This window comes from Eurosta solidaginis, chromosome 1 (genome assembly GCF_040869045.1).
Source record: "Eurosta solidaginis isolate ZX-2024a chromosome 1, ASM4086904v1, whole genome shotgun sequence".
Taxonomy (NCBI): domain Eukaryota; kingdom Metazoa; phylum Arthropoda; class Insecta; order Diptera; family Tephritidae; genus Eurosta; species Eurosta solidaginis.
Genome location: NC_090319.1, coordinates 24,379,705 through 24,406,524, shown reverse-complemented (window position 1 = coordinate 24,406,524; position 26,820 = coordinate 24,379,705). Strand labels below are relative to the sequence as shown.

The 26,820-nt window shown below is 35.0% G+C and overlaps 1 protein-coding gene across 2 annotated transcripts in view; it reads right to left on the bottom strand.

Annotated features, from left to right (window-relative positions):
- Window positions 1-7,660: 7,660 nt before the first annotated feature.
- The window catches only part of 5-HT2A (5-hydroxytryptamine receptor 2A), a 300,397-nt gene continuing 281,237 nt past the window's right edge, over window positions 7,661-26,820 (bottom strand). Inside the window, exon 9 of one of the 2 annotated variants that reach the window (XM_067783099.1) lies at window positions 7,661-7,918. In XM_067783099.1, coding sequence (XP_067639200.1) covers window positions 7,843-7,918 — 76 coding nt within the window. In that variant the 3' untranslated portion in view covers window positions 7,661-7,842. The remainder of the gene's footprint in view (window positions 7,919-26,820) is intronic. The other variant, XR_010952932.1, reaches the window with a different exon arrangement.

Here is a 26,820-nt window from a genome sequence, read left to right as displayed (position 1 = left end):
TTTTGTATTTTCCGAATTTTTGGAAGTATATTAACATTTTTAGAATATTACAATTTGTTTTAAGTTTTTGAATTTATGGACTTTTGAAAAAAAAAAAAAAATTAAAATGTGAATATTTTGCTTAAATTCGCAGAGCTTTTTCGGCATCTCGCCAAATTAAAAAAAAAAAAATATGTATTTAATTTCATATGCCATACAACCAGTAATAAGGCTAGTATTTCATTTATTTTATTATTTTACTTGAGCAACTTGGTATAAAATACATACAAGTCTGTCCAAGGGAAATAGAATAAAAGCAGCAGCGACATCACGTGAAACTGAATAGAAGCCCCTGGCAATGTAACACTTTTGCTTCATTTTTGCACTTCCTTTGAATTTAGCGACCACACATCTTTGCAAATGATAACGAATACTTTCTTTTCACAATTTTTTGTCTCGTGAACAGATGGAACTAGAACAGTGGGGTTTGGGGGCAAAATCCGTGTAAAAAAATGTAGTGGAAATACCAGTCGTTAAGGTCAAACCCGACATGTTAACGCGTACCCATACATACACATACACATTTAAGTAAGGAATGTTCCTACAATAACGTTATTCACAGTCAAGTAAACACAAAATTAGACATACAAAGTGGCAGTTTGTTGGCATTTATGAGTACGCATCGCCTGTTTGAGAATTGAGCCACAACCCGTCATGATATATGCAACTTTTCTAAATATAAAGAAAGCAAAGTGTGAGATGCAATATAAATGTTAACATATGTCGTATGTATGTAGGTAAGGCATATAAATAATTTCCATTTATGATACTTATGTACTTTTATTTGTATTTATGTGTGCCTCAACCCAATGAAATATTGCTATTTGTCATGTATACTCATAAACGCATGAAGATATTTAAATTTTTTAAGATACACAATCGTTGCCTAGGCACTTTAAGTTTTGAGATGTGTATTTACTACCTTTTTATATTTTTCTTCATAATGAAATGGTATATTAATTTCGCTACGATTCTCAAAATTGTAAGTCCTTAAAGGAAAATAGGTATACCCACAAATAAGTATACTGAAATGATCAGGATGAAAAGCTGAGTTGATTTAGTCATGTCCGGCTGTCTGTCTGTCTGTTTGTATGCCAACTAGACCCTCAGTTTTTGAAATATCTTGACCGATTAGACATTTGTCGGAACCAGCCGGATCGAACCACTACATATACCACCATTCAACAGATTTTTCAGAAAAGATGATTTTTGTCATATTTTTCTCATTGTATCAGATTAAAGCCAACTTCACCATATGCTTTCGTATATTGCAAATATTGTTGTCTGAGAAACTGGATGAGATCGGTCATATATATAGTATATACCCCATATAACTGTAATTTCTGCCCCCTTTTTAGCGGCTAGAAGCTTTAAATTTCATTAAAAACTTACGTTTATGTTATATATTGTGACGAATATTAGTAACACTTAGTGATACTCACATCACTAGTCTGATGCTAAGTAAATGAAGCCACAACAACAATAAAGCAGACAGTCACTTGTATCTACATAAACGAATCAATAATTATGTCTACACATATGTACGTACACGCAGCGGAGAAGCAACGCACAACCACATGCATATAACTGAGATACTCCCGAAAATAAGCAATAATTGTTCAAGTATCACTCACATATACACGCGCATGGGGTAAGACAGAAGCTATAAAGTCGTGCAACTGTAGTTATAGCTGAGAAAAATATAACTGATAACTAACTAGTAAATTTTGGAAATTGAAGCGCCTAGAAATATGTCGGCGAGGAAACCGGACAGTATAATAGCGGCAACAGTTGAGGTACAAAAAGACAGTTTGATTTAAGCACGCTATCTGTCTAGCAATAGAAGTGTTATTTTGAAAATAGTCTAATAAAGACCATTTTGCATTATCGAACATTGGAGTTATTTATTCAACAGTTTAGCGATTCGAACATTAACAGAAGGTTGCAAATAAGCGGAATTGCACCAAATTCGTTACAATATTGTTGAGATAGGTGATTCGTGGCCATAGCTATTTCATGCAGACCACAAAGAACGTGAAACTGTGAATCCTCTCACAGAGTACCTAGATTTTTATACCTTTCATGAACATGAAATGGTATATTAACTTTGGTCCGATGTTTGTAACGTTGAGAAATATAGAAGATAGACTCACCCGAACGTTCAGATAAGGCGATTTTGGTCATTTCTGCCGCAATTTAGAAAGTATAAATGTGAAACTCGGTGATATATATTCTAATATATCACAGAAGATATCCTAAAAACCACTTTGATCGGAGCTATATATAATATATATCCCATACAATCGATCGTTCAGATAGAAAGATTTTTGGCCATTTCTCCTTTAATTTCCAATATAAAAACGTTAAACTTGGTGATATTTATTCCAACATAGAATATTTCATGAAGAAATCATTTCGATCGGAGCTATATATAATATTTATCCCATACAACCGATCGTTCAGATAGAAAGATTTTTGGTCATTTCTCCCTTAATTTAGAAAGTATAACCGTGAAACTCGGTGATATATATTTTAATATATCAAAGAAGATTTTCTGAAAAAATCACTTTGATCGGAGCTATATATAGTATATATCCCATACAACCGATCGTTCAGATAGAAAGATTTTTGGCCATTTTTCCCTTAGTTTCCAATATAAAAACGGAGACTTGGTGACATATATTCTAATATATTGTAAAGAATTTACTGCAATTCCGCTTATTTCAAATCTTCTGCTAAGGTTCGAATCACTTAACTGTTGAATAAATAACACCACTATTGAGTAATACAAAATGGTCTTTATTAAAGTACTTCACAATAAATAACTCTACTATTGCTCGAAAGATAGCGTGCTTAATCAAAACTGATTCTCGCGCCTCTACTGTTGTCGCCTTTTATACTGTATGGTTTCCTCGTTGCATACTTCTAGGCTTTTCCATTCCAGAACTTACTATTTAGTTGGCGATAGTCGGTAGCGTTATGCCATCAACGTCGGTGCGAATTAAAGTTACATGAGGCGAAAATACTGCTAATTGGTTTCAGTGTGTGTCTTAGACCGGTTTCGCTGCCAGCTTTGGTTGGTCTCGATTTCGGCGCAGGTTCCAAATCCGATATCTGTTATTACTTTCGGTCTTGTTTTGATCACGGTTTCTGTCTAGTTTCAGTCTCTGTTTTTGTCCGGTTATGTTTATCTTTGCAGTCCGGTTTCGGTCAACTTTCGGTTTCGGTTCCTCTTCGGTCCGATTTTAGTTACCCTTCTCGTTTAGATTCCTATTTCAACTCAGATTTTGGTAGCAACTCGATATCCAGTTGGGGTTATGGTTTAAGGTTATCTGTATGGTTGCAACTCCGTTTTGGGTTCCGGGGTTTCTTCGGTTTCTGTTTTAGAACTGGTTTCAGTCCCGGTTTCGGGTTTGGCTCCGGTTGTGGGCTGATTTCTTGGAAAATTCCTTCAGTCTCTTACCTTTAGTACGTTACATTTCCTTCCCTACTCTTTATCCTCTCGATCTCTACCTAGTTATATCCTGCTCCTCCTCTCTCTCCTATCTCTTAATTTTCTTCTTGGTCTCCGTTTATATATCACAGCCATTCCGAGGATGGCAATTTTGGAATGATATGGAACAAAATAAATACCTTGTCAACCCGATACGTAAAGTCAGCTGTTGTGGGAAATGCGATATGTAGATGACTACTAAAATGTACTTCCTTTCTTTGAGTACTGAATAGCTGTTCTTACAATCAACAATTCTTCAAACCATTTGTTTGCAAATTTCCCCGCTGCTCTCTTCGAACTTTGCTATTGTAAGAAAAGTTCTCTTGTCGTTGATACGTTGAAGCGGCAATTAATAAATCGGTTAAAGCCGGCAATAGGCAGTAAATAAATTATTCATGCACATTTTAATTTGTGGTCAATTATACAATTAATTATTTATTCATGTAAGTAAATATGAGAAGATGTGTATTTTTAAGATAAATTCAACCAGCTTGTATTTGTATATGGAAATATGTAAGTACATCGATATGTTACGTGGCAACCGAGATTTTAAGGTTTCAGTTTACTTTTTTACAAACATTCAGAAGTGCAAATACTTACAAAAACACGTGAATTTAAGTCCACTTTAATGCATGGGTAATACGACTTGTTTACAATTCGTCATTTAAAGGGGATCGAAAATAATGAAGAAAACAATTGACTGTTCACAATGTTGGTTAAGGGTTAACTGTTTCATATTTACCGTTTGAAAGAAAATTCAATGAAGTTCAACAGTCAAAATTCAAAACTCGAGAAGCAAAAGTTAGAATTCAAGGCTCAAAATTTAGAATAAGAAATTAAGGTTTAAAAGTCAAAATTTAAATTTTGAAATTCAAAACCCAAAATTTTAAATATAAATCTTAGAAAATCAAAATTAAAAGTTAAAAACTGTAAATTCAAAATAGGAAATCCAAATTTTAGAACTCAATATTCTAAATTCGAAATGCAAAATTCAAAAAGCGAAGTTTTAAATTACAAATTCAAAAGTCGACACACAAGTTTCGAAATTCAAAATTTAATAATATAAAACTGAAAACTCAAATTCAAAACTGTAAATTTAATATATAAAACAAAATATATAAAATTCAAATTTCAAAATTGTAAATTTAAAATTCAAGATTCAGAATTCAAAATTTAAAATTAAGAATTCAAAATAAAAAATTTAATATATAAAACATAAAGCTTAAAATTCCAAATTCAACATTTGAAATTGTAAATTCAAAATTCAGAGTTTAAATTTCAAAATTAAAAACTGAAAATTTAAAATTCATAATGCCATATACAAAGTCAAAACTAAAAACTTAAAACTAAAAATTCAAAACTCATAGTTGACAATTCAAATTCCAGATTCAAAATATAAAAATCATAATTAAAGAATTCAAAACTAAGAAATCCAAATTCCAAATTCAAAACTAAAAGTTCGCAATTCAAAATTCAAAATTTGAAATGTATACAAAACTGAAAATTCAAAATTTAAAATAAAATACCAAAAATTTAAAATCCAAATTTAATACTGTGAATTCAAAATTCAAAATTTAAAATTGTAAATTTAAAATAAAAATTAAATACTATATCAAATTTCCAAATTTAATATTGAGAACTCAAAATCAAGATTCAAAATTAAAAATTAAAAATTTTCAATTTAAAATTCAAATTTCCAAATTGAATATTGTGAACTAAAAGTTCCAAAATCTAAATTTAAAATAAAAAATGAAATTAAAATTTCCAAATATAATATTAAGAACTCAAAATCAAGATCTAAATTCAAAACTTAGAATTTAAAATGCAAAATTTGAAATATAAAACAAAAAGCTAAAAATTCAACATTGCAACATCAAAATTCAAAACTCACAGTTAAAAATTTAAAATTAAAAAACCAAAATTCAAAATTAAAAACACAAAAATCAAAACTCAAAATTATCAATTCAAAATTTTCAGTTAAGTATTAAAAATTAAAGATTCTAAACTCAAAATTCAAAACTTAAGACTCAAAATTCAAAAATGTCCCGTCTCAAAATCAAGATTCAAAATTAGACATTTAGAATTTGAATGCAAAATTTAAAATATAAAACAAACAGCTAAAAACTCAAATTTCAACATAAAAATTTAAAATTCACAATTCGAAATTAAGAAAATCGTAAAAAAATCAAAACTTAAAATTTTAAATTCAAAATTTTCAGTTAAAAATTCTAAATTTAAGATTCAAAGCTCTGAATTCAAAATCCAATATCAAAACTACAAAAAAATTCATAATTGAATTCAAATATTGGAAAAAAAAACTGAACTTTATTAGCTCAGTGGCAAAATAAAGCACACAACCATCGTATCTGTATATGTCACTCCAATTTTCTGAGTATACCGCTTAAATTGCTGATATTCTACTTTTGTTTTCGCTGAAAAAATAACAAATTTAGTTAGCGTTATAATTGTAGTAAAATGTGTGCTGGTGCGTTTACTAAAATGCATTTACTTGTTTTCTCTTAAAAATTTAATAAATATGAAAGCGAAAATTTCAACAAAATATTTTTTAAAGTTCTCACTAATGACTGAAATTTATTTAAATTGGCTGCCTATGCTGTTATGACAACAGCTCTATCAGCAGTGATAACAATAAAAATTTTAAAATAATTACTTGGATTTATGTATAAAAAATTAACCTCGTGCTGATATTCGCCAGGCACTTTGTTCGTAAAATTTTTAATAAATAAAAATTTTTAATTTTTTTCTTGGCAATGGATGGACTTTATTGTTTCGTCGTTGTACATACGCATTGTTAGCAAATATAAAATTATATACATATGTTCTTTAAGGTTTACGCACATAAGTCACAAATAAGCCCATTCATCTGATAGCGCGTCTTACGCACAAATCTTTCAGACGCATTTCAGATAACTTAATTTACTGGTCACTTGACATTGCCATGTGACATATTAACCATTTTACTTAAGTATCTCACTGATTTATGTATTTACATTTTACCACCAAATTATATATTGCCGATAAATGTGGAAACGTATTAGACAGCAGTAGTACATAGACATTTTATTTGAGCCCATATTTATCACCTCATTGTCATGTCATTGTGTCAGCGAATAGCAAAAGAAATAAACGAGTAAAAATAAGAAAAAATGTAATCTTAAATATATGTGTACACTGTTGACATTTATATCTTTGAACTATGTACAAATAAGCAGCAAGTCAGTATCAAATTATTAAGTTATTGTGGTTTTGCCGTCCACCACAAAGTTTTTATCACAGAATGAAGTAGTTAGCTGATGTCATTTAATGTGTATCTAACCAATCAATGGGCTTATTAAGGATTACCTGAGTTCAGTTGTGTGATATTTTATACAATTTAGGTATCACATTTCAGGTTTGATCATTTTACATAATTTTTTTTTGTCAGATGAAATAAGGTAATATGATATGTTAATATATGGAGTATTCTAAGGGTAATATTTGTACTTTTTATTGAATACTTTATTTGATATACTTGTGTGATATATTTGTCTCTGCTACTACCTACTAAAAAGGATATTTGACTAAATGCAAAATTAACTACATCATAACAAACTAGGTCGTATAATATGAAGCAAATCATACTCGTATAAAGAAAATTACGGTAATATCAGATAACATGAAAACAAATCACGTCATATCAGACACATCAAAACAAACAAAATCAGTTCGAGTATGAGAATATTTAGTTTGATTATATCTAATCTCAAACCTTTTCATACATATATTATGAAAACATTTATCAAATAAAAACCAAAATCGCAACAAATACCCATGGAGGAAGGCATATTATACGAAAGTTTTTTTTTTCAAAATTGGTCAGATTAGATCACAAAGAACTCCACATCCACGATTGGGAGCTATAAATATGGTTTAGTTTTTAAGAGTTGTTGGGATTCTAATCGGACGTTTCACATCCATTTAATCGTTTATAATCCTATCACAAAGTCAGAATTATATCACATCACTTCATCCTATATGGCACAACATCAGGTTGAATAGGAACACATTTGCATAGTTATATTTAAAATATGTACTTTATTTCGTTATGCTAATGATGAAGACGAACAGAGATATCAATACCACAGTCACAGCCACAACCACAATTTTCAACTATTACCGTATCCATAACCGTTATCGATAGCTTATCTTTGTTATCGTCGTACTTGACTTTCTTTTCCTTTTGTTGCTATTTTTTTTTGTTTTTAACGGTGCTATTTTCTTTCCTTGTTGTCTACTTTAGTTGCTCTGTTTTAGTTTATGTGCACTTTATGAGTGTTTTTCCGTTGACTTTGATTACGTAGAATTAGCAACGCAACGACAGTCATCCTGTTAAATATATTTAAATTGATTAAAAATTATTTGGTCCTTCTATATAAGATTATATTGAGTCAGGTCAATCTTATGATATATGGATTGTGCAGTCTAAATAATATAAGATATTACAAAGTTCCACTTTATAGCACATGCAAATATAAAATTATATACGATCATGTCTCCGAATAAAATATCAGATCAAGCTGCATCACGTTTGAGGAACTCATCGTGTTCTTCTTCACTTCAAATTTGTTCAGATGATATCCTAAGATATGAACTATATGATATCACATCATACTAACATATCATATTTTTTATACTCAGCTGAGCAGAGCCGTAACGGCATAACCTACTCGAGATAAATATAGACTTATATACATTAAAATGAGCTGGGCGAAAAAAGGAATTCATTTAGCCATGCCAGTCCGTCCGTCTGTCCGTGAACACGATAACTTGATTATATTTGGGGGTATCTTAATGAAATTTGGTATGTCGGTCCTTGAGCACTCATCTCAGATTGCTTTTTAAAATGAATGAAATCGGACTGTAACCACGCCCACTTTTTCGATATCGAAAATTTCGAAAAACCGAAAAGTGAGATAATTCATTACCAAAGACATATAAAGCGATGAAACTTGGTAGGTGGGTTGACCTTATGACGAAGAATAGAAAATTTGTAAAATTTTGGATAATGAGCGTGGCACCGCCCACTTTAAAAAGAAGTTAATTTAAAAGTTTTGCAAGCTGTAATTTGGCAGCAGAGTGTGTAGTGTTCGGTTACACCCGAACTTAGCCTTCCTTAAATGTTTTTGTACGACGTAAGTTGTAAATATCTTCTTTAGCGACTGCTTTAGTTAAATAATTGATTAGTATTATTAAATCAAGTAGTTTGTGGTGATGTGTAATTGACTAAATCTTTAGTTTGTTGATGTATTTAATTCTTAATAAATTGAATTTTAATCAATTTCAAGTGGTGCAAAAACGCACAAAATAAATATCAATTAAAGTGTATGCATATAAAAACAACCTAACAAAATTGAAAAACAAAATCGGTGTAACATGTGCATATAGATCTATAACTCTCTAGATTGATAAATCAAAACTTATTCGCGGCGAGTTCTTTAACTAAATTTGATTGAAGAATTTTACGACCTAATAATTTTCTCTTTAAAATGTTACTTACCCGTGTTGAGTAAACAAGTGTGTGAACTAACAGATATCGTCGATCCAATGCGAAAGTCATGAATGTGCATATTTGATGTTTAGAGAAAAACGCGTAAGACATTGTTAAAAATAAAGATTTAATTAATAGAGATTTAATTTTTATTTTTCAACAACTATCGGAAGGTCTACTATTGTAAGCCACTAAGTAATGTTAACTGAAATATGGTTTTTTAATTTTTTTTCAAAAAAATGCACATTTGTTGTTTGGCTTTGCAAAATTTGATATATATAATATTTCGTTTAAACAAAAATGGCACATTCGTTACTTTGGCATCGTAACGACCGTATATGATGGTGCACTTATTTTTAGCGTTGATTGACACAAACCAATTTATTTATTTATTCAACCATTTTAAATTTCGTTTTTTTTTCGTGCGTCAATTTCGCTTAACTGACGTCTTCATCATCGATGTTCTTTGATTTTTCAAAACCATACTACACACAGAGCATGCTATATAATTTAAGCTCTTTTCTTATTATTTCATTTATATTAGATCGTTTTCATGTTTGTCCACAAATTTCAGTTTAAAATTTGGGTAACTGGAACTTCAGAACCTGGTGACGGTGCAACAGGAATTTGATGTTTGAAAACTGTTGCAATTTATAGACATTTAAAATCTTCTTAACTTCAAAGTTTTCAATTAGTAATTGCACTAATGCTATTATCTCTCGGATATTCACAGCCAAGGCCATTTGTACCACAAATTCATTTATTGCACATCGAATGAGTTCATGCAAACTCATTTGCTTTCTTTCTGTGCACCTTTTTACATTTTTCTTTATGCATGCTTATACAACATACATATAAGTACATACATACACAGGCGAATTAGTGTGCGCAAGTGTACCCGATATTGCTACTTGATTGCGTTTTAAAACTTTAGTTCAGCGTGTACAACTGAAACCTTTGGCAATTCAAAAATAAAAGTCACACTCCTTAAGAACAAGCGAATAAATTGATGCATTTCCTACTCAGTTCTTCATTCATATTGTGAAAAGTTATGGGAAAAGTATAGAATCTGTGTGGACAGCTTTGCTCAGGCTGCAGAAGGAAGTGACTGGGCAGAACTACCGAAAGATGAAAAGTGTTAGGCCTGGGCCAATTCTTGTTGGAACGAAAACAGCGGCCTGATAACTGATGACGAGATGATGCTTCGATTATGAACGATATACATCTGCTCTGCTCCCTTGAAGGAAGGCACCGGGATTTTAAGCAGATTTGGATTTGTGATTCATTCAAACTATGACGCAATAAAATGAGAGAGGTGAAGTCATAAATTGAAGTGATGCTTCTTGACTTATCTGCAGCACTGATTTTGTCAATGTTATAAAAAATACTACATTAATGCCTTTATTAAATATGAAGTAGCTTGCCTTTTATGGAAGGATTTATTTCCTTTTTCTGAGAGGAAATGAAATAGCTTAAGTAAACGGAACTGAATAGCTCAATCTTCAGTGTATCACTTTGTCCACAACTTAGGAATATGGAAACATACTACAGACATAAATAAGATAATTGACGATTCGGATCATTATCATGAAGTTGCAGGTATCTGGAAGATTTGTTATACGATATACTCGCGATTGACGGTCTACCGACCGGTCTTGGTACCGACCGAATATTTATCTATGTAAACCGAGCATTGAGGCAGGCTCATTGGACAGAAAAAGATGGCTGGCGTTGTTGTTGTTGTATTAATAGTGCTTCGCCCCATTCAATCGGCTCGGCCACTCACAAATTGTCATCAAAATCCTCTAACGGGGGTCCAAGGAAATTGGCTGTTTCAACAGGGGCGGACCATAGGAAGATAGGTGTTAAGCGGCGAGATGGCTGGTTAAAAATTTATAACGGCAGAGGGTTTACAACTAACGATGCTTCAACAAATCAGACCTTATAGATTTACCTGATGGAAAAAAAACATTGGCAGCTCAGGACTTTATTTTCAACAGATCTTTAGACATAACTTTAGAAGCGCTTTGAAAATCATGAAATACTCTCAGCCGTATGATCAAACCCGACAGACGTTGTTCTGATTTTCTCTATCTATCCACCGGCGACTCCTATGTCTAACCATCTTCCTCTTTTATATCCTCTCCCCACTGTATTTTCACTAAATTTCCCTACTCCTTTCATTCTTCCGTAAATCTTCCCGCTTCTCTTCTTACTCATCCCGCTCTTGCTTATACCCGAGTCTGTTTCTCACTGTTACCCTTAATATCAACCTTATTTTTAATCTTCCTACCTTACCACTTTGTTTCAAACCATTGCTCTCCGTCTTTCTCTTGTTCTCTTTACTATTCCGTCCGGACAGAACGGACTACTGTATGCCGATAACTGCTCCCTATACAACCTTCACCGCAGTTATTCCAGAGAGAGAGGATTGGGGAAGAGGAATTATCTGGGGCATGGGATCGGTTAACTTGTTCACGGATGGGTCAAAGCTGGATGGAAAGGTTGGGGGGGGGGGGGGGGGGGGAGGGGTCTTTTTTCAAGAGCTAAATTTAAGCCGCAAGTTTAAGTTGGCTGATCACTGCAGTGTATTCCAAGCGGAAATTGCTGCGATAAAGGATGCGGTTGGATGGAATGCTATCCAGTGCTACCACGGTTAGGGAATTTAACATCTACTCTGATAGCCAAGCGGCTATCAAGGCCTTGAGCTCAACTACAGTGCGATCGAGGGTGGTCTGGGAGTGCCTGACCTCGCTTGCGATTGCATCGAATTATTTTACAATTAAGGTTATCTGGGTCGCGGGCCATAGTGATATCCCGGGTAACTGTCAAGCGGATCTCTTAGCCCGCATCGGTACAACTGAACCGGATGAAGATGGCTGTAGGGATTTCGGGATCCCGCTGGCCACCTGTGGATTGCTCCTCCATAGCTGGGCCTCGAATCAGCTCAGCAAACGTTGGGCGGATACCACGTCTTGCAGGGTAGCAAGATCTTTCTGGCCAAAAGTGGATGGCAGGAGGTCTGCTGAAATAATTGGGTTCACTAAGGCTCACCTATCAATAATGGTCATTGGGGTTTTGACAGGCCACTGTCCCATGGGTATCCATGCGGTACGTCTCAATATACTGGAAACTCCATCCTGCTGCGGCTGTATGGAGGATGATGAGGTGGAATCACCAAATCACTTTATGCTTGATTGTCCAGCTTTTGCCAGAACCAGGCGAAAGTACTTCGGTCGCGACTAACTTGGATCTCCCGAGGATATATCCAAAGTTGAGATCGGTATCATTCGGAGCTTTATCGTTGCTACCCAACGATTCTCTAAGTAGCTAGATCTAAGTCACCGTTATTTTTGGCGTATGTGGTATCACAACGGACCTTCGTGTTGTCCAAGTGAGCTATCCTTATCAGGGCAGCTACCACCTAACCTATCCTATCCTATCCTACTATTCCGACCGTCTTTACTTTTAAACCATTTTCTCTGTATTCTCATCTGTTTTCTTTCATGTCCTGGTTTCCAAAGGAGTTTTTTATACTCAGCTGAGCAGAGGTCACAGAGTATATCTGGGCGAAAAAGAAATTCATTTAGCCATGTCCGTCCGTCCGTGCGCCCGTCCGTCTGTCCGCAAATACTATAACTTGAGTAAATTTTCAGGTATCTTAATGAAATTAGTATGTAAGTTCCTGGGTACTCATCTCAGACCGCTATTTAAAATGAACGAAATCGGACTATAACCACGCCCACATATAGAAAATTTCGAAAAATGGAAAAGTGCGATAATTCATAACCAAAGATGGATAAAGCGATGAAATCTGGTAGGTGGGTTGACCTAATGACACAAAATAGAAAATTAGTAAAATTTTGGACAATGTTTTGCAAGCTGTAATTTGGTAGCTGAGTATGTAATGTTCGGTTACACCCGAACTTAGCCTTCCTTACTTGTTCGAGTTTGGCTTTGTCCGCTAATTAAAGTAGCAAAAAAGTACCAAAACTTTTGCCTCCCTGCTACTTTAAAATTCCTGACCATGCCGTCAAATTTTTTTGGTGTACTCATGACCTCACCTGTCTGGTTTTATTGCGTCAAGATTCAAACCAAAGGACCTGCAACCTTAATATAGTATGTGTAGAACATTTACATTTCGTCCTTCCCATTATTGAAATAGATTTTGCATATTTTTCAAAATTTAGAAAAACCTGAATAGTTATAAAAATTTTATAGTTAAAACTCTACTGCAAATAGTACGTGTTGACTCATCTACTCTACGCTTCTGGCTATTTACGTTCTGCGCCATTTCCACTTTTCTAACACACTATAACGGGGACATTAAAGTTTATGCGTCATATCTTAAAATGGTTTGTTATTTATTTTAGTAGCAATAGAAAGTTAAGCCAATATATTTAATTAAAGTTTGATTAAATAAAAGTTTATATTGGTAGATACTATATTTCCGGATCAAAAGTTTTTGTTTATTTCAGTGCTAAAGCTTTGACTAACAAATAATTTTATTTACCGCAGGAAACATGAAACAGTAATTATCGTAAAATGAGTCAAGAGTGAGCGAGGTACTTGGTAAACGATGAATGGTCAGATGCCACAGGGTTGTTGATGGTAATTGTCCATGTTTTTATTTTAATTAGCTTGTGCACAAGCGAGTAGAAAATCGTAAATAGATACATGAGAGAAAGTTTTTTTAGTTATAATAAAATTTGATGTTATTTTTGAGCTTAAGTGAGATTACATTTGTTTCCTATATGATGGTTATTTGTAGCTAAATGTTTTGAATAATGATAATATAAATAGGTAAGTATATGATATTATCATAAAAAGGATACGGTCTTTAATATCGAGTGTAGGAAGAATCAAACTAATCAATGCGCTACCCCTTGCACTGCGGCCAAATGCTTATAGAGATAAATGAAAAAAATATTTAAATTTAAAACTTTTAGAGGAAGTTCTTAATATACTTCTCAACATGTAACAAGTTTTGTAATCACCGTGGTATGATGGTAGCGTGCTCTGCCTACCACACCGGACGCCCTGGGTTCACACCCCGAGCAAGGCAAATCAAAATTTTAGAAATAAGGTTTTTCAATTAGAAGCATATTTTTTTAAGCGGGGTCGCCCCCCGGCAGTGTTTGGCAAGCGCTTCGGGTGTATTTCTGCCATGAAAAGCTCTCAGTGGAAACTCATCTGCCTTGCGGATGCCGTTCGGAGTCGGCATAAAATATGTAGGTCCCGTCCGGCCAATTTGTAGGGAAAAATCAAGAGGAGCACGAAGCAAATTGGAAGAGAAGCTCGGCCTTAGATATCTTCGGAGGTTATCGCGCCGTTCATTTATTTTTTTTTTATTTATTTATCTACGATCTCAAAATACTTCGTGAACAAAATTCAATTCAAGCTAGAGCTCTTTATATTCGACTATTCGAATATATGATTAGTGGAGTAGCAAAAGTTGTTTAGTTAAATAATAGAGTATGACTAAACGACTAATTGTTTGCATTTCATGACTGATAGATTCGACTACTCCAATATTTTTGTTTTAGATTTTTAATGAGCTCTTCGATTTGTATAAACGTTGCAGAGTTATTATTAGTCTTCTGCAGTTCACTTATTTTGCACTTTGGCTTAGGCGACTAGTCTGTTAGTCAAATAAGCGATTGTTAACAAGAACCTTAGGTCAAACTCTCATTTATTTTACTATCCAACATATTATTTGACTGCTTTGTCTTATGTCTGAGTCTTCGGGTTCTTACGCCAACGAACAATTTGTAGTTTTTGTGACTGAAATCAGAAGAAAAGTCAGTGCACAAGATTTCCCAATTTGTTTGAAATTAATTATTAAATTTTTGATTTACTGAAATGCATTGAATTGATTGCAATCAAATATGTAGTGTAGTCTTCGAAAACAAAATAAAGTGCTTGAAATTTTGTACAAGCCTGAATTCAGGACCATTTTTTGTATACCATGGGCTCAAACATCCAATATGGGTTTCAAACGAAAGGTAATTTACATTGTGGCCTGATGTATTTAAAAATTAATTTCAGGATCTTTTCGGAACGCGTCCATCCTCTTTTCAAGAAAATCTCGGGATTGTTTTCGTGATAAATTTCATAATACTAGAAAAGTTCTGCAAATTTTTGCGGGATTACTTTAGATTTCTTTCGGCATTTTTTCGATTCGAGTCTACTTCAGAATAGTTTCTGGGAGAATTCGGTAGCTATACGCGATATTAAAAGAATTATTTCGGGATAATTTTCAGAAGAATTTGCAGATCATTTCTGTTAAGTTTTGGGAATAGTTTTAATATTGTCTTCAGAACTTTCTCGGGATGATTCCGTGAAATTTTCCAGAATTGATTTGAAAATATTCTAGGGTCATAACTTTGAAATTATTTCAAGATCATTAAATTTTTGTTTTCGGCGCTGTTTTTGGGACCAATACAGAACTTTTTGCTATTATTTAAAGACCACTTTAGTGATTGAATTTGTACAAACTTCATTTAAGGATTGTTTTTGTTGTATATTGGGAAATATTTCAGCATTTTTTTCGAGTTGGGTTTGGAACTCTCTTTTTGGCATTTTTCTTTAAACTAAATGGTTTCGAAACCGTAAATTTAAGTTTAGTACAGTACCTTTCAAAATGTTTTCTAAAAATGCTCTACATTCGATTTTTTTTTAAAACGTCATATCTTTGAATAAATTCCATACATTTTGACTGAGACTGAGCATTTATGAGGAAAAACACTGAATTACTATCGTCATCAACCAATTTGATTGAAAGATAGGTTGCAGCAAATGCTGAGATGGGGCATTTTCAAAATAAGTTTGGAAAAGGAATCCTGAAAAACGTTTCTAAATGGTTGCATTACATGTGATTCTGAGACAATCGCTTCCCTTGATTGACTTATTTAAATAAATAGGTCAAACCTAAGCTTTCTTCGTAAAGAAAGCCGGCAAACTATCCCGATCTGCATCTCATCATCGCCAGTTCGGAGCTAGTCTATAAACACGCAGTGCGAAACAATCGCTTTACGTGACTGTCTCCTATTTTATTCTGCAAGGGTCCTTCTCTTTTCTCCATCTCCCATTTGTCAAAGCACACAGCTGGATATATAATATGTATCTACTTGGGTTGACCACTCCTTAGTTGTTTATTTTTCCATACTGGCAATTGAACACAAAGACGAGCATAAATTATAGTTGTTGCAACGGGCAACATCGAAAAAGGTATGCCGTGCCTAAACAATATGTTACGTATGAGTCTATATATACATATGCATCTACTCATGTACTTATAAGTACTTACGTCTATGGAGTGAAAGATGAGTTCTTAAATGGATTTATCAACATGCGAAAAACATCGACAACCCCAAAACCGAGTTCACCACAACATTTTCCAATGAGCATTGCAGCGTACTAAGGGCGGTAGCACACAACGTTCAGTCTTTAGCTAAGATGAACGTATGGGAAAGAGAAAGTAGATAACTGCATATATTTGGTATGCTTGCTATGGTTTGAAAACGATTACATTGACTATGTGTAAACGAAACTTGCAAACAAACAGAGTCCGCAACCAACCAATTTAGCAAAAGTAAATACTCGTGTAAAAGAAAAGTTAGCGCAGAAACTATAAAATCCAAACCCGTTTTGTGGCTTAATACGGCCGTATATACTATACTATACTATACTTTTTTTTTTTTTTGCGGGGAGGCTGAGAAATGCCTAATGCACCATAATTGCTGCCGTCGCAGCAAGCATGTGTCCGTAGACTAAAAAACAGCCCCGTTTTGGAACCGTCGCCCACCCCGGCACCGCTTTCGCATTACTTCAGAGTGGCGTTCCATATTTCTCATTTTTTAAGAGCCTACTATTGCGTACAGGTTCCCGCTATTTGCTCTGAGTGTCCATTTAATCGCCACTGCTTCGCATGCGCCATAAATGCCATTTTGCTCACTGCAGTCCAGCACTCTTTCCTGTTGCAGATATGTCATACTAAATTTCTCGTGGTAGGTTCCTCCCCAAAGACTCCATGCAAGGCGAGTCTTTCTTCGTGGAAACGGGGGCAGTGGAACATGACCTGTTCTACGTTTTCTAACTCCGTGGTACACATTGGGCAATGAGGATCTTCCTCTATCCTACGCTTCCATAAATACTCTTTGAAACCGCCATGTCCACTCATTATCTGCGTGAGATGGTAGTTAAGTTCGCCGTTATTCCGCTCATTCCATTGAGCTACGTTCCAAACTAGCGTGAAAGTCCAACGCCCTTTACTCGAGGCCTCGCACCGTTCTTGCCACTTAGCTATTGTTTGTGTCCTTGCTCTTTTCTTGTCTTCTTCAGATGGTCGCTCGATATTAGTGTTATACAGATCGGCCATTTCGCTTGCCAGTAAGTCCACTGGGATTTTCCGGGTTAGAACCAGGATCGTGTCGTCGGACACCGTCCGATAAGCACTTCCTATTCTTAAAGAAGCAAGTCGGTACGCTGCTAATATATATTTTTGATGGGTCTGTTTAAACCCATACCATTGTTACTGTGGACAATAGCTGACGTGTAGCTTCGCTCGGACCACCAATGTTAGGCATTATTCGCATAAGTGGTCCATTAACTTTGGTAATTTTCTCCCCCACCGTTCTGAAGTGCTCTTTGAAAGTTAACTTAGAGTCAATGTGCACTCCTAAGTATTTTAAGGAATCCTTTGAAGTAATTTGATGATCCCCGACAGTTAAGACTAACTCGTTCGCCGACCATTTGGAGCTTACTAATACCACTTCCGTCTTTTGGCTAGCCAACTCCAGTCCCATATTGGCCAGCCATTCCTTTATTCTTGCTACGGCGTCATTACATAATGCTTGAAGCAGGTCCAGTTTCTTGGCCACTACTACCACTGCAGTATCGTCAGCATATCCCGCAATTTGCGCGTTTTCTGGTAGATAAATCTTTAGTACCCCGTCATACATTACATTCCAAAGCGTTGAACCGAGAACAGATCCCTGTGGGACGCCTCCTGTGATTTTGTACTCTTTTGCTCCTTGATCCGTGTCAAAAAGAAGTACTCTGTCTTTAAGATAGCTACCTATTATTCTGCGTAAGTGAGCTGGAGTGCTGAAGATTTACAGCGCTTCCATTATCTGCATCCAGTTCGCAGTGTTAAAAGCATTCTTGATGTCCAACATAATCAGTGCACATAACTTCCTTTTATTTTGGCCTCCAGAGATAGCTTCTCTAGATATATTGACGACTGTTTGTATTGCATCTACGATGGATCTTGATTTGCGAAATCCATATTCACTATTCGATAAGCCACCTGGTCTTTATAGAGTCAGCTGTAGGCGCTCACTAATTATACGCTCAAAAATCTTCCCTAGGGAATCCAGCATACAAAGTGGCCTATATGGAGATGGTTGGTCTGGCTGTTTACCACGTTTCAGAAATAGGTCAAATATTTGTCGTTTCCACAGGCGAGGGAACACGCCTTTTTGCATACAGGTATTAAAAAATCAGTAAATAATGTAGCCCTAGTTGTGATCGCGGCTTTGGTACTTCGTCGGGTCCTGGGGATTTGCTATCAGCAACTCTTTTTGCAGCGTCCAGCACCTCTTGCTCTGTAATTTGAGGAATTTCCGTACTTTCTAGATCCTCGCTTGGATAAGTCCTGCGATCTTGCGCCGGGAAAAGTGTTTCAACAGTAATATTCATCAGTATCGGGCACGTAGGTTGCTGTGATATCGGTCCTTTAACTTTGCCCATCACAGTTCTATAGGCTGATCCCCAAGGATCTAGGTCGACATTATCCAGCAGTTCCCTAAAGCATAACTTCTTGCTCTTTTTTATGGCATGACTAAAATCTTCCCTAGGGAATCCAGCATACAAAGTGGCTATACTATACTATACCATACTATACTATACTATACTATACTATACTATACTATTCTATACTATACTATACTATACTATACTATACTATACTATACTATACTATACTATACTATACTATACTATACTATACTATACTATACTATACTATACTATACTATACTATACTATACTATACTATACTATACTATAGCTAGTAAGTTGGCCGGTCATGAACAAACAATACAATATTAAAAAAAAAAAGTAAGGAAGGGACTGTCTTCGGCTGTGCCGAAAACTTCATACCTTTCATGAATGGGGCTGAACAATAATCTAATCCCATTCGTAATCTCCAAATAAGATAAGATAAGAAATATATAGTGAACAGATGTACATATCTAAACGATTTTTAAGATAAATATAAAATAAACAAGTAAGGAAGGTTAATTTCGGGTGTAACCGAACATTACATACTCAGTTGAGAGCTATGGTGACAACATAAGGGAAAATAACCATGTAGGAAAATGAACCGAGGAAAACCCTGGAATGTGTTTGTATGACATGTGTATCAAATGAAAGGCATTAGAGAGTATTTTATGAGGGAGTAGGCCATAGATCTATAGGTGGACGCCATTTAGGGATATCGCCATAAAGGTGGACCAGGAGTGACTCTAGACTTTGTTTGTACGATATTGGTATCAAATTAAAGGTACTAATGAGAGTTTTAAAAGGGAGTAGTGGTAGTTGTATATGTGAAGGCGTTTTCCAGATATCGACCAAAATGTGGACCAGGATGACCCAAAACATCATCTGTTGGATACCGCTAATTTATTTATATATGTAATACCCGCCAAGATTTCAAAGGTTTTTTATTTCGCCCTTCAGAACTTTTTCATTTTCTTCTACTTAATATGGTAGGTGTCACAACCATTTTACAAAGTTTTTTCTAAAGTTATATTTCGCGTCAATAAACCAATCCAATTACCATGTTTCATCCCTTTTTTCGCATTTGGTATAGAATTATGGCGTTTTTTTTTCATTTTTCGTAATTTTCGATATCGAAAAAGTGGGCGTGGTCATAGCCGGATTTCGTTCATTTTTTATGCAAAGGTAAAGTGCGTTCAGATAAGTACGTGAACTAAGTTCAGTAAAGATATGTCGATTTTTGCTCTAGCTATCGTGTTAACGGCCATGCGGAAGGACAGGCGGACGATTGTGTATAAAAACTGGGTGTGGCTTCAACCGATTTCGCCCATTTTCACAGAAAACAGTTAGCGTCATAAAATCTATGCCTCTACCAAATTTCAAAAGGATTGGTAAATTTTTGTTCGACTTATGGCATTAAAAGTATCCTAGAAAAATTAAATGGAAAAGGGCGGAGCCACGCCCAATTTGAAATTTTGTTTTATTTTTGTATATTGTTGCACCATATCATTACTGGAGTTGAATGTTGACATAATTTACTTATAGACTGTAAAGATATTAAATTTTTTGCTAAAATTTTACTTAAAAATTTTTTTTTTTTAAAAGTGGGCGTGGTCCTTCTCCGATTTTGCTAATTTTTATTAAGCGTACATATAGTAATAGGAGTAACGTTCCTGCCAAATTTCATCATGATATCTTCAACGACTGCCAAATTACAGCTTGCACAATTTTTAAATTACCTTCTTTTAAAAGTGGGCGTTGCCACGCCCATTGTCCAAAATTTTACTAATTTTCTATTCTGCGTCATAAATTCAACTCACCTGCCAAATTTCATCGCTTTCTCTATCTTTGGTAATGATTTATTGCGCTTTTTCGGTTTTTCGAAATTTTCGATATCGAAAAAGTGGGCGATATCGTTCATTTTAAATAGCGATCTGAAATGAGTGCTCAGGAACCTACATACCAAATTTCATCAAGATACCTCAAAATTTACTCGTTATCGTGTTAACGGGCGGACGGACGGACGGACGGACATGCCTCAATCAAATTTTTTTTCGATCCTGATGATTTTCATATATGGAAATCTATATCTATCTCGATTCCTTTATACCTGTACAACCAACCGTTATCCAATCAAACTTAATATACTCTGTGAGCTCTGCTCAACTGAGTATAAAAATAGGTAGGTACTTTGTGTGAGGATGAAAGTTTCATGTCTTTTATGGTCTGCATGTAAAAACTATGACTACGAATCACGTATTTCAACAATATATGACGTAAACGTAAGCATTTTATGAAATTTGAAGCTTCTAGTCGTAAAAAGGGGCAATAATGACTGTTTATATGGGGTATATAATATAAATACCACCGATCTCTATGATTTTTTCAGACAACAATATATGCTATATACGTAAGCATTTTGTGAAATTTGAAGCTTCTAGCTCTTGAAATGGAGCAGAAATTGCGAAAAAAAATATATATATATATACTATATATATGTACTACTAGAAGACCCGGCAGAAGTTGCCCTGCCCTAAATTTGGCCTATCTGCATACATTTTAATAAGCTTTTTCCGCCTAACTCTGCCCTACCCCTCTTCACTTTTTCCTAATCCTTTTATTCGCTCCTCCCTCCGTCTTTTTCGCTTCATCTATCTCCATCTTCGTCTCATTCTATCTCTTTCTCAATCTCCTTCTCTCTTTTCTCTTTTCTCAATTCCTCTCATTCTTCTGCATCCCTTATTGTCTATCCCAGCGGGTGGTATGTATTTTATTCCAGTCCCAGTCCCAGCCCCACACCGAGTCTCAGTCCCGTCTCTGGATATCATATTAGTCTGTACTAAAGCACTCATCAACAGTTTTCATTTGATATCCATATTGTATAAACACTGTCTGGGTATTCACTGGTCCACGTTTTAGCCTATATCTCGAGACCCTAATCACCCAGGGGTATGAAAATTACCCTCTACTAAAGCACTCGTCAACAGCTTTCATTTGTTATCCATATTCTATAAACACATTCTAGTTGTACTCGGGTCCACGTTTCGGCCTATATCTTGAGACCCTGTACGTCGATCGCAACCACCGCGTGATGTTTACGCAACTTGTGTGAACAAAATCGACAGACGCATCTCTTCAAACACCGGCGACCAACTAACACACATTTTAGCCTTTCTTTTTATATATATTGATATTTATTTTTCACATTTCCCTATAATATTAAAACGAAATGCAGATTTTCGGTGCTTTTGAAATTCGGCTTAAAAATTGCACAGGGAACAACTAAAGACTCTCCCGAATTAAAAAAAAATGTCATAGTACCTCTAAATCGCGGGTCCCACAAATTCAAAATCGGCTCAATAGTTTAGAAGTCCATCGCGGTCAACGTAGCGACACGTGATTTTTATATATTAAGATATGTACCACCATATATATACTATATATATCACCGATCTCAATAATTTTTTCAGACAACAATATATGCTATATGCGTAAGCATTCTTTGAAATTTAAAGTCTCTAGCTCTTAAAATGGGGCAGTTATTACGAAAAGTTTCTTATCTGAACAATCGGTTGTGGGGGATATATACTATATATAGACCGATCTCATCAATTTTTTCAGACAACAATATGTGCAATATACGAAAGCATATGGTGATGTTTGAAGCTTCAATCTGATAAATTGAGGAATATATGACAAAAATCCTCTTTTTCTGAGAAATCGGTTGTATGGAGGATATATGCTATAGAGGTCCGATCCGCCCGGTTCCGACAAATGTCCAATCGGACACCTAGATATACCCGCTCACCAAATTTTATCAAGATATCTTAAATATTGAAGGACTAGTTTGCATACAAACAGACAGACGGACATGGCTAAATCAACTCAGCTCTTCAACCTGATTATTTCGGTATACTGGTGTGTCCATCTATTTTCCTTTAAGGACTTACAATTTTGGGATTCGTGATGAAATTAATATATCATTTCATTTTCATGAAAGGTATAAAAATAGGTAGGTACTTTGTGTGAGGATGCAAAGTTTCACATTTGTTGTGTCTTCATGAAAAAACTATGACCATGAACCACTTATTTCAACAATATATAATGTAAGCGTAAGTTTTTGATGAAATTTGGAGCTTCTGGCCGTTAAAACGGGGCCGAAATATATCACCGATCTTTATGATTTTTTCAGGCAACAATATATGCTATATATGTAAGCATTTGGTGAAATTTGAAACCTCTAGCTGTTAAAATAAGGCAGTAACAGCTGTTCATGGAAATATTAACATTTGCATTCAAGAGAGCAGATATTTCAAGTTTAAGGATACCATATACACACAGTTGAAAGGAATGCCTATGGGAGCACCAACATCTCCAGTTATAGCAGATATTATTATGGAAAAACTTTTAGATAATAGTATTGAAAAATTACGCTACAAACCAAGGTTACAAAATACACTGGACACACTTAACAATATTGACAAAAGTATACAATTTACTTTAGAAATAGAAAATGATGGAACATTAGCTTATCTGGACTCCGAAATAAATAGACGTGGAAATCAATTTAAATTAAAGTGGTATAAAAAACCCACAGCTTCAGGACGAATAATAACTTTTAATTCAAAGCATCCTAAATCTATGATTATTAATACAGCAATGGGCTGTATACGTAGAATGCTGCACACCTCGGACGAAGTATACCACGATGAAATAAAGAAAGAAATATTCACAATATTAAGAAATAACGATTCTCCGAAATACACAATTAAAAAATTAATAAAAAAAGCTAAACTTCCAAAAAACATTAAAAACCCCGAGAAACCATTTATTTTTAAGTCGCTGGCTTATGTACCACAACTATCAGAGCGTCTGGCCAATTCTGACTGTTATAACAAAGAAAACGTAAAAATAGCACATAAGCCCTCTAACACATTAAAAAGTATTTTCAATAAAACCAAATCGAATATATTAAATACGGACAAAAACAACGTTGTATAAAAAATTCCCTGTAAAGGCAATGTTGGGAAACTTGCAATAACATTTATGTCGGTATAATCAAGTCAAAAATAAAAACAAGATTATCACAACACAAATCGGATTTAAAACAATGCCATCAACTAAATAATCACAAAACTGCACTCATGGCCCACCGTGCAACTAGCGGCCACATACCTAACTTTGACGAGACCAAAATACTACAACAAGAACAACACTATAATAAACGATTTTCTCTTGAAATGTTACATATTATCAACGTACCGACAAACATACGACTCAACTATAAGAGTGATGTGGACCATTCCGCTCATATTTACAAACACCTGCTAAGTAAAAGACAGTACCATACTCCACGTCACACAGAGCAAACTTGTTAAGAAAAGTATGTAAATATGTTAAATGTTTGATATGTATATTTGTTAATTGTTGTTATTAAGTTTTTATTAGCTGTGTAACCTTGAAGACGATTGTCGTAGAGCAATCGAAATATATCGGTTTTTTGAAAAAAGAAACAATAGTGTTTAATTTATAAAACACGGACCTCGAGCCAGCAAAACAGGACAATTGTTGAAATAATTACAGCCTCAAAAACTGTGTTGTCCATTTTGCAAACAAAAATAAACATACACTTTTGCCGCAATGTGTCGCTCGATTGCCGCTTAATGTGAATTGCCAAATTGTGAGGCGCCGCTGCCGCTACGTGTCGCGCAGCGTAATGTGGGCGTACCTTTAATAGTGGAAAGGTGGCAGCACAGCTTAACGAAACCTAACAAATTCGAAAAGCACAAAAGGAATGCCAAAAATAAATAAATTCCGTATATTAACTGCTTTTAAAAGTCATTATTGTGCAAGTATTTACATATTTTAAAAAAAGGTAAGTAAATACGGTATTAATTTCTTTTTTTCTCTTTTGGTATCGCAGTTATCCTTGTACCACTTAATTGACCATCAAGTTGGGAAATAATATCATGGGCTAAGTCTGGGATTAGGCGGTACAGCTTTCGAAACTCCTTTGCATTCAAGTGGAATGGGTTATCTACTTCTCTAACAAGCCAACCTAATATAAACGCACGCAAGTCATTTTCTGTCAAAAATGTCTCATGCACATACAACTTGTATGAGAGCAACCGAAATTGAATTTACTGCGTGAAAACCTAACTCGATTTCCAATTTTTGTTCTGCTTGACATTTCAGTTTGTCGTTTGCACACCTGCTTTACATTTTCGCAACGCATGCTTATTTCGGTTAGGGCAAAAAAGTAGTTTATGTGCGTGCGCTATGCAAAGGCAATGCTTTTTATAACGTTGGCATGTAAGAAGGTGTCTGTCCACTGGCGATGGACTTAGTAATTCTTCATCTTGTGATAAAACGTACGTCAAGTACTGAAATGCCATTTGAATTATTAAGCATCTTTTCGTGTTTGAAAGTATGTAATTAAAGTTCCGATTTTCTTTTTTAACTAAAATTGACAGAAATATTAATTTCGTGATTTTTAACGCAGTCAGTTTACTTGCTGTTTATTTAACAACACAGATGATCGTCGATAAACAAATATCGATACAAAATAGTTACTAAATAACTAAATCGTTATAGTTAACGATTCGCAAATAAAGCGATGGCAAATGTGGTTAAAAAAGTTAGTGAATTCCACTACTGGTCCACCTTTATAACGATATCTTGAAAAGGCGTTCACCTATAGAACTAAGGCCGACGCCCTTTTAAAATACTCATTAACACCTTTCATTTGATTCCCATATCGTACAAACGCATTCTAGAGTCACCCCTGGTCCACCTTTATGGAGATATCTCGAAAAGGCGTTCACCTATAGAACTAAGGCCCACTCCCTTTTAAAATACTTATTAACACATTTCTTTTGATACCCATATCGTACAAACAAATTCTAGAGTCACACCTGGTCCACCTTTATGGAGATATCTCGAAAAGGCGTTCACCTATAGAACTAAGGCCCACTCCCTTTTAAAATACTTATTAACACATTTCGTTTGATACCCATATCGTACAAACAAATTCTAGAGTCACCCCTGGTCCACCTTTATGGAGATATCTCGAAAAGGCGTTCACCTATAGAACTAAGGCCCACGCCCTTTTAAAACACTCATTAACACCTTTCAATTGATACCAATATCGTACAAACAAATTCTAGAGTCACCCCTGGTCCACCTTTATGGAGATATCTCGAAAAGGCGTTCACCTATAGAACCAAGGCCCACATCCTTTTAAAATACTCATTAACATCTTTCATTTGATACCCACATCTTACAGACAAATTCTAGAGTCACCCCTGGTCCACCTTTATGGCGATATCTTGAAAAGGCGTTCACCTATAGAACTAAGGCCGACGCCCTTTTAAAATACTCATTAACACCTTTCATTTGATTCCCATATCGTACAAACGCATTCTAGAGTCACCCCTGGTCCACCTTTATGGAGATATCTCGAAAAGGCGTTCACCTATAGAACTAAGACCCACACCCTTTTAAAATACTCATTAACACCTTTAATTTGATTCCCATATCGTACAAACGCATTCTGGAGTCACCCCTGGTCCATCTTCATGGAGATATCTCGAAAAGGCGTTCACCTATAGAACTAAGACCCACACCCTTTTAAAATACTCATTAACACCTTTAATTTGATTCCCATATCGTACAAACGCATTCTAGAGTCACCCCTGGTCCACCTTCATGGAGATATCTCGAAAAGGCGTTCACCTATAGAACTAAGACCCACACCCTTTTAAAATACTCATTAACACCTTTAATTTGATACCCATATCTTACAAACAAATTCTAGAGTCACCCCTGGTTCACCTTTATGGAGATATCTCGAAAAGGCGTTCACCTATAGAACCAAGGCCCACACCCTTTTAAAATACTTATTAACACATTTCGTTTGATACCCATATCGTACAAACAAATTCTAGAGTCACCCCTG